Source organism: Puma concolor, chromosome D1 (assembly GCF_028749965.1).
Source record: "Puma concolor isolate L17-30 chromosome D1, mPumCon1.1.hap2, whole genome shotgun sequence".
NCBI classification, from domain to species: Eukaryota; Metazoa; Chordata; class Mammalia; order Carnivora; family Felidae; genus Puma; species Puma concolor.
The window spans coordinates 12,862,091-12,871,051 of record NC_141676.1 but is presented as its reverse complement, the minus strand read 5'-3'; the positions used below and the strand labels follow the sequence as shown (position 1 = coordinate 12,871,051).

General features: G+C 45.9%; 1 protein-coding gene across 2 annotated transcripts; it reads right to left on the bottom strand.

The window, feature by feature from the left end:
* Positions 1-112: 112 nt before the first annotated feature.
* Positions 113-8,920, bottom strand: MED19 (mediator complex subunit 19). 2 transcript variants are annotated; one of them, XM_086677360.1, is made up of 5 exons: positions 8,633-8,920; positions 2,638-2,720; positions 2,201-2,297; positions 1,792-1,886; positions 113-1,603 (listed from the first exon to the last, which is right to left on the bottom strand). In XM_086677360.1, exons 1-5 carry the CDS (start codon positions 8,898-8,900, stop codon positions 1,535-1,537), a joined length of 612 nt encoding a protein of 203 aa, XP_086533486.1. In that variant the 5' UTR covers positions 8,901-8,920; the 3' UTR covers positions 113-1,534. The 2 variants fall into 2 exon arrangements, with proteins under 2 accessions (XP_086533486.1, XP_025784264.1); XM_025928479.2 differs by having other exon boundaries at positions 2,464-2,720; positions 8,633-8,915.
* Between the last annotated feature and the right edge of the window lie 41 nt (positions 8,921-8,961).

The window sequence follows — 8,961 nt, the reverse complement described above, 5'->3', positions numbered from 1 at the left end:
CTGGTTAAGGCAGGGTGAATGGTCTCTGGTGGGAAGTTACAAAGAAAACTTCGTAAGCTTCTCTTGTCCTGGCTCACCTTTAGGCAGGATTACAGTGAAAATAACTACTTGAAACGTTACAGGACAGGTCCTGTTTTTATTTTGGTGATTTAATTTAAAAATTCCTGAAAAGTCTTTTGTGACCGTCAAAACTCCTGGTCATTTCAAAGCTTAGAGAATCTTGACTGCCACAGTTCTTTAATACAGAATTTTGTCTCTGGAAAGTAAAGCCCTTTTTGGATGTAGCCAAAGGTGAGACAGTGGATGATCGAGGGATGAAAAAGCCTGTTAGAGGCGGACTGACTGGATGGATATGGCTGGCACTTTAATTTGGTATCTCACTTTGTCTCTTCTGTTTGTCAGAAGCAAAAAGGCTGTGCCCTAGTTTTAAATAGGCCTCCTCAGATACTAAATCTCCAGCAATTGACCAGAACCCATTATTTTCGCTGTCCATGACTTAAGTATATACGCTCTTGCTCTGATATCCTAGATTAAAACTCGCTGAACGAGTGGTTTTCCACCTACTGATCTAAGTAACAACCTTGGCTCATGGCAACAGATTTTAACTCTTCTGTGTCAAGTTTATTTAAAGTCAGATTACATTAGCTTGGGTTTTCTATTGCATTTTGCTGGTTTAGGCTGCCTTTTTGTTGCTGTCTTAGCTTAGAAATGTTTTCGAATCAGCCAAATAATTTAATTGTCTTAATTAAGGAATGAGGCAGTTCAAAGACTCCTATGAAGACGAGAAAAACATTTACCTTTGCTTGCCAGAGGTTTATTTAAAAAAAAAAAAAAAAAAATCACAGGCTTGACCAGGAATTAACCTTGTTGAACTACACTGGTGACTGTGGGTGCTTTTTCAGTTGGCAATTCTGTTTCAATGCAAGATTGACTCAGAAGACAGTTGAGACTTAACTGGATTGACTCTTCAGATGGAGCCTCATCCAGGTGCTTGGTTCTCAACACTATGGGCAGAGTGTTATGTGTCTGCTGTAGACAGGTATTAGCAAGCTCTGCCTCACTTGTGACCATGCTCCCAGATCTTACTCTGGTGGTTTCCCTGCCTGCTAATGAGATAACATAATGATAAGACCCAAATTCGCTCTGATCTTTGAATGCCTTGGCTTAAACCCTGACTCACACAGAAAGGCACTTACCTCTTAATAGGCAGCCACAGTTCACCCAGTTTGATAAATGTAAATTTTTTTTCAAAAAAAAGAAAAACCCTAACAAATGAGACAATGTCCTAAATCAGACCAATTGCACAAAAGAGATGAAAAGAAAGCTTCCTGGGAGAGGAAGAGAGGTCCGTGAGAAAGCCAACCGGGCTGAGCCTTAACAAAAGCATGGCCCTTCTGTCATATAATGCATTAATCTCAGTCAAGCACAGCAGGAGCTGGCTTCTGTCCCGGTTGCAGGGGATGCTCCCAAGGCAGTGTCCGAGCCTGGAAGGCAGCTTTTGTCAGGCAGGAAAAGCCATTCTGGTAGAGCCCTGTTAGCGGAGGCTGCTGCTGCTGCTGGCCTGAGAGCTGCCCACGCCTGGGTGGTCTGGACTGTGTCGGTTCTGGGGAAGACAAGGAAGGAAGGGTAAGAACAACTAGGAAGTAGCCTTGGCCTTGATCAGGGCTGTACAGGAAAAAACCGATGTGCCCTGGGTTTTCAATCCTGGGTCCAAGCTGAGGCAAAGGACTACTGGGGGCGGGGTGAAGTGGGGAGATTCCGGGGGGCTGCAGCAACAGGCCCCTACCCTACCTTCTTTTTCTTCTTCTCTTTCTTCTTCCTCTTCCGTTCAGGATCCTCCTCTTTTTTCTTTTTCTTCTTCTTGTGATCAGAATCAGATGGCGTTTCTGTAGGACAGTATGTGCTTATCACCTGCAGAGCTCAAAATTCCTTACTGCTAGGAACTCAAAAGACCACAGGAAAACCTAGTCAAGGGCAACTGCTGTTCTTGTAGCGGCGAGAAAGCATAGGGAGGCACTGCTAAAGCACGGTTCCAGGTTTTTACTTGCCCAGGAGACCTACTTGCAAGGAACACTACCTTTAGATCAGTTTCAGGAAAATTTGGGAATCCAGGGCTGTGTAAGGAACCTCTCTGGCCTTTTAACTGAGGAAGGTCCAACCAGATCCAGGTTTTCTGGCTTTGAACAGAACTGCTTCTTACCTGGGGGGACAGGATCCTGGGTACGGCTCTGTTTGTGCTTGTGTTTATTCTTCTTCTTGGGAGGCTGAATATGCATCAGACGACACTGCTCTGGCAACTGAAGGAACCAAAGGAAGGTCCAGGTGAGAGGAGGGAGGAGATCCCCTGCTCCCATCATCTGTTCTGCTCAGTAAGTTATGAAGGAACAGACTTGGACAGAAAAACCACCTCCATGCCTTTCAGGCCTCCCCGTGTGCCTTCTTCCTCCCCAGGAGGGGACTCACCGGGCCAGTGTGGAGGCGAAAGCCAGCCAGCATGGTCCCTGTGATAGGATTAAAAGAGCCACCAAGAATAGGGGGCTTCTCAATGAGGGAGCGGAGGCTGCTGTTATCATGGGAACCGGGCAGATCAATCATCCCTGGCAGGTCAGGCAGGAAGTTACTTAGCTTCTCCTTCACCTTCTTCCCACAGAATTTATTATAGGAATGTTCCAGGTTGTAGTGTGTGATCAGATTGGTGCTGCCTGTCAGCTCAGTGCTACCTAGAGGACACAGGGAGAAGAAGAACAACAAAAAAATCAGTCCCAAGAGAAATTTTTTTTAATTTATTTGAGAGAGAGCACGCGAGCAGGGGAGGGGCAGAGAGGGAGGGGGAGAGAGAATCTCAAGCAAGTTCTGTGCACGGTCAGCGTGCAGAGCCCGATGTGGGGCTCGAACTCACGAAACGAAACCGTGAGATCATGACCTGAGCCGAAATCAAGAGTCGGTCGCTTAACCGACTGGGCCACCCAGGCGCCCTGAAGAATTTTTTTTTAAGAACCCCACAGGGAAAGTGAAGGACTGTAAAGAATCTTTTAGGTGAGCATTACAAAGATTTAAATTTATTTTTAAAGTAAAAAACAGCAAAATGAAGTAACATACAATAAACACTAAAAAATATACTACTGTAGAATGGTAGGGTAGGTTGGAATGGGAAGGAGAAAAGTCGGCAAAAATCCAAACAGGGCACATGGAAACTGCTCTTCCCCAATGAAGGAGACACACTCCCCTCCTTGGACTCACCGCAGTAGTAACTTACATGATCCTTACTCCAGGCTAAACACAGTTCCGAGTGCTTTTCACAGCGAGAAATTATACTCTCTGACACCAGCAGGATGTTACCTCAGAGCTTAACTAGAAGCAAGGTAAGGGCCAAATATGACCCAATGGCTTGAATGTCTCTGGTCAAGGACCCCTTTTTTTTTCTTTCTTTTTTTTTAATAGCAAGAACCACTAATTACATAGGGAATAAACGGGGTTTTTTTTTTTTTTAATTTTTTTTTCAACGTTTTTTATTTATTTTTGGGACAGAGAGAGACAGAGCATGAACGGGGGAGGGGCAGAGAGAGAGGGAGACACAGAATCGGAAACAGGCTCCAGGCTCCGAGCCATCAGCCCAGAGCCCGACGCGGGGCTCGAACTCACGGACCGTGAGATCGTGACCTGGCTGAAGTCGGACGCTTAACCGATTGCGCCACCCAGGCGCCCCTAAACGGGTTTTTTTTTAAGCTACTGCTGCCTAACTTGTTACCACCGTCTCTATTCTTCCTAATTAAAGTATAATGCTTTGCCTAGAAAAAAGAAACGTTTGATTAGCAGCTAAGCAAACAGGATTCTCATCCTAGTCATACTCTATGCCTCAGTTTCCTCTTATCTCTGGAGTGGGGTAACAGCTCTCTTAAGCACACTTAATTTTTTTCAAGGTTTAAATGAAAACATTGAAAAGTATATTCTATAGATGCAAGGCACTATCAGTACAAATATTGCACGGCCGACCTTTTTCAAAGAATAGAAACTTATTCGTAATGTAGTAAGGATCTAGAGGCAAGGGTGGAGCTGTCTAGCCTGCCTACAGTTTCATCTACAGTTATGACGAACACGAAGAATACAAATGACAAGAGTGGCTTGTTCATAATCATTCACTTGGAAAAACTCCGGCTCTGAACCGGGAGTCCCTTGAGGGCCGAGACCAGGTCTTTCCTGTTCATACCTGTGTCGCTGGTGCCCAACACAGTACACACCTTCAGTGCTCAGTAACTATTAAGTGAGCAAGGTATTTTCCCCTCCATACCCCTAGGCCCTACCTTCTTCCCTTTTTTCTTTTCCATGCCAAACATTTCAGCAGTGGTCTACTGTGACAGCAGGGGACTCAGTGCCACAGTACTGCTCCTCAAAACTAGGCACTGCCTCCTGCCATAAGAGTGCCCTGCTTTCCCCACCCGCCCCGGTCGGCTCTCCTCCTCCAGGTGGTCATGCTCAAGGTTGAGGTGAGAAGGCACTCCTGCTTTTCTGTAACACTTTACGCGTCCACCCAACTTCCCGTTTTGACTGTCAGTTCCACGAAGGTGATTTATAAATCTCTCCCTCCAGCCCTGACTCCCCTCCTAAAAACTAATCTTGCATTTCCAACTTCCTCTTAGTCAATTTCATGCAGATTCATTTTTTAATTTTGAATTAAAAATTTTTTTTTTAAGATTTGAAAAATTTTAAGTAATCTCTATGCCCCACGTGGGCCTCGAACTCACAACCCCAACATCAAGAATTGGATGCTCTTCTTTTTTAATTTTTTTTTTTAACATTTATTTATTTTTGAGAGAGAGACAGAGCGTTGAGTGGGGGAGGGGCAGAGAGAGAGGGAGACACAGAATTTGAAGGAGGATCCAGGCTCTGGGCCGTCGGCACAGAGCCTGACGTGGGGCTTGAACTTGGGAATGGCGACATCATGACCTAGGTCAAAGTCTGACGCTTAACCAACTGAGCCACCCAGGCACCCCTGGATGCTCTTCTGACTGAGCCAGCAAGGCGCCCCCAGATTCATCTTTTTAAACTCTCAATACTCCCCACCTCACTCATGGTTTCTCTGTTTCAATACATGGCACCCATATTCTCCAGGTATTTTTAGAAGCAGTACTATGTAGCTCAAAAATCTCAATGATGTACTATTACCCTAAGGAAAAAGCTCAAATTCCTTTGGCACTCACGATAAAACATATCTTACTGTAAGCTTTGGGGTGTGATCAACCACTACTCCCCTGTGCCAAATTCTGATCCATCCAAATGAGTCTCTCATCATCTCCTGAAAAACACGCTCATTTTGTTTCCTTTTAGGAAATTTGTTTTTATACTGATGTAATTATAAGACCATCTTTTCTAGTTTTCTTCACCAATATGAATTTTCCAGGTCTGGCTCAAGTGACAACTCTTTCTGTCATTTTGGATAGTAAACATTTTTAAAACCATCATGTAGTTTCTGTTTTTTGTTTTTTTTTTTTTTTAAAGCAAACTCTACCCCCAACGTGGGGTTTGAACTCACAACCCCAAAATCAGGGGTTGCATGTTCTACCTACTGAGCCAACCAGGGCCCCCCATTGTGTAGTTGTTAGTTGTATGTGAGGCAGGACCACAAAGTAATGAGATTAGCCTTGACAAGTAATATAGACACTATCTTTAAACCACATATTTTATATCCCTAAGTAAAATAAGCTCTCTAAAAGCAAGGACTAGGGGTGCCTGGGTGGCTCAGTCAGTTAAGCGCCAGACTTCAGCTCAGGTCATGATCTCATGTTTTGTGGGTTTGAGCCCCATGTCGGGCTCTGTGCTGACAGCTCAGAGCCTGGACCCTGCTTCAGATTCTGTGTCTCCCTCTCTTTCTGCCCTTCCCCCATTCATTTTCTCTCTCTCTCTCTCTCTCTCTCTCTCAAAAATAAATAAACATCAAAAACATTTTTTAAAAAAAGCAAGGACTAGACATATTAGTTCTCTCCCCTTCTCACCACATACCCCACTTCCTACATACCCAGCATTTGCCCAAAACCTATTCAATATCTCTATCAACTGATACAAACAGGTACCATCAGAATAGATAAAGTTGGAGAAACTTCTGGTAGACATCAACCACTAACCAAAGGAAAGTCAATCTCTCTATGCTTCAATTTTTTTTTTCCAGCTATAAAATGCCTACCTCAAAGAGCTTTTTTTTTTTTTTTTAAATGTTTATTTTTGACAGCACGAGCGGGGGAGGTGCAGAGAAGGGGACAGAGGATCCGAAGCAGGCTCTGTGCTGACAGCAGACAGCCTGATGCAGGGCTAGAACTCATGAACTGTGAGATCATGACCTGAGCCAAAACCAAGAGCTGGATGCTCAACCGACTGAGGCACCCAGGGGGCCCTGAAAGGGCTATTCTAAGTATTAAACTCTATTACATACGTATTTAACTGCATTGTGAACTTCAAAGCACTGTACCAATATGCATTATTATTTCTCTCAACTCTTGATGTAGCAGTAGGACTTGGGAGGAATTGAAAGGCAACTTGGGAGGGGCACCTGGGTGCCTCAGTCAGTTGAGCATCCGGCTTTGGCTCAGGTCATGATCTCACAGTGAATTCAGGCCCCACATTCGCTGGCTGCTGTCAACTTCAAGCCCGCTTCGGATCCTCTGACCCCCTCTCTCTCTGTTCCTCCCCCACTCATGCACATACATACTCTCTCTCAAAAATAAACATTAAAGGGGCGCCTGGGTGGCGCAGTCGGTTAAGCGTCCGACTTCAGCCAGGTCACGATCTCGCGGTCCGTGAGTTCGAGCCCCGCGTCGGGCTCTGGGCTGATGGCTCGGAGCCTGGAGCCTGTTTCCGATTCTGTGTCTCCCTCTCTCTCTGCCCCTCCCCCGTTCATGCTCTGTTTCTCTCTGTCCCACAAATAAATAAACGTTGAAAAAAAAAATAAGAAAAAAAAATAAACATTAAAAAAAAAAAAGACACTTGGGAGATTGAACACGTCCAAAATGACTCTTGATTTCCACCTTCTCAAACTTGTTCCTTCTTGGTCTCAGCACTACCATCCACCCAATTATTCAAGCCAGAGATTTACAAGTATTCTCAATTCTTCTCTACTTTTATTAAAGACTTATTTTTTTTTTTTTACATTTTCTTATTATTATCATTAGTTTTAGTTTTTAGTTGAGAGAGAAAGAACGAGCAGAGTAGGGGCAGAAAGAGAGGGAGACAGAATCCCAAGCAGGCTCTGCACTGTCAGCGTGGCGCCTGAAGGGGCTCGAACCCACAAACCGTGACATCAGGACCCGAGCCGAAACCAAAAGACAGAAGCTTAACCTACTGAGCCACCCAGGTGCCCCTCCTCTCTATTTTTATATTCGATCCTTCGTTCCTATAAGCTCCACCCCTAACATTTATCCTGTATCTATCTGTTCACTTCTCTCCTCCACTGCTACTGCCTAGTCCAAACCGTCGTCTCTTTCCTGGACTACTAAGCAGTAACTTCTGACTGACTTCCCCACTTTCCCCCACCTCCACTTTCCATTCTTAATGTAGCAGCTTGAGTGATTAAAACAATTAGATCATGTCACTTTCCTGTGTGAAAATGGCTCCCCCTGAGGGGCGCCTGGCTGGTTCAGTCAGTAGAGCATGCGACTCTTTATCTCAGGTCATGAGTTTGAGCCCCATGTTGGGTATAGAGAGTACTAAAAAACAAACAAATAAAATGGCTCCCCCTGAACTTCAGATCAAAGTCCTCTGCCTGCCCTTCTCACCTTCATCTCCTGTAACTCTTTCCCTTGAACCTTCACTGGACTCCAGCTGGTCTTCTGACTCTCAGATATTCCAAGCTTTTCCCTCACAGCAGGGCTTCTGACCTCCTTTCTTGAATCTTGATTTAGCTCTCCCCCTCACACATGGCTGACTCTTTACATTTAAGCTCAGAAATTATCTACTCAGAGAGGGCTTCTTTGATCACTCCAGCTAAAGTAGTTCGGCCTCCTCAATTCTTTACCAGTTTTTTTCCTGTTAGCACTAACCATTATCTGATGTTATCTAGGGTACTCTGTGCCTCCTCCTCTGAAATGTAAACTCCAGAAAAGGCAAAGATCTTGTCAACCCTATTCACAGCTGAACCTTAACGCATTTAGAACAGTGCTTGGTACATAATAGGTGCTCCAGCAAAGCAAATTTTTGGTTCAATTCTAATCGCTCCTTCGGACAGATAAGGAAATGTGGAGGCCCTGAGTAGGAGAGCAACATGCCTCACACCAACAGCAAGTTTGTGGCAGATTTGGAAAACCTTAGGTCTGCAGGGATGTTAAATGAGGACTGTCGAGTTCCAAACTCAAATTCTGGATAATCTTTAGGCAACCATGAACCAGTATCAGGGACAGAGCCAGATATGGTGTGAAAGAAGGTCACGGAAATTTATTCTCTGCCACCTCCCAATCCCTGCCAAAAACTCACGTCACTCATCCAAAGGGGTGGGACTCCTCAGACCCCTTCCGACTCACTTTGAGCTCCAAGGTCCTGGCACGCGTTGCCTAGGTTACCTAACACCTCCGCCAGCCGGCTGAGAGCCACGCCCATCATCTCCTCACTATGATCTGATTGGCTGCTTTCGGCCGGGCCTAGTACTCACCTGGCAGCTCCCGCATTAGGTAGAAGGGACCACAACCAGCCGCTGACTTGTCGGCTCCGGGCGGGGCCGTGGCCGAGGTGGGCTGCGGGGCCGTGCCGGGGCCCCCGCCCGGAGGAGGGGGAGGCGGAGGTGGTGGCTTCCCTGGTCCGAAGCCGAGTGCGGTTGGGGGCGGTGGTGGGTCAGCCTGAGCTCCGAACAGCGCCGAGAAATTCTCCATCGTCTCCTCCACCCCGGCCCTGTCCCGGTGTCTGGCGTCGGTAGTTTTCATTGGACAATCCTTTCACGGTGTCCCGCCCCCTTCCTCAGGAGCCGCTTTTCATTGGGTGTTC

Bases quoted from the DNA above. Each gene is read 5' to 3' on its own strand.
- MED19 (XM_025928479.2), bottom strand. From the start codon at position 8,900: ATGAAAACTACCGACGCCAGACACCGGGACAGGGCCGGGGTGGAGGAG. The intron at 1,887-2,200 runs GTAAGAAGCAGT...ACTGTCCTACAG, and splicing joins CCAGGATCCTGTCCCCCCAG to AAACGCCATCTGATTCTGAT. The intron at 1,604-1,791 runs GTAGGGTAGGGG...TGTCTTCCCCAG, and splicing joins AAGAGAAGAAGAAAAAGAAG to AACCGACACAGTCCAGACCA.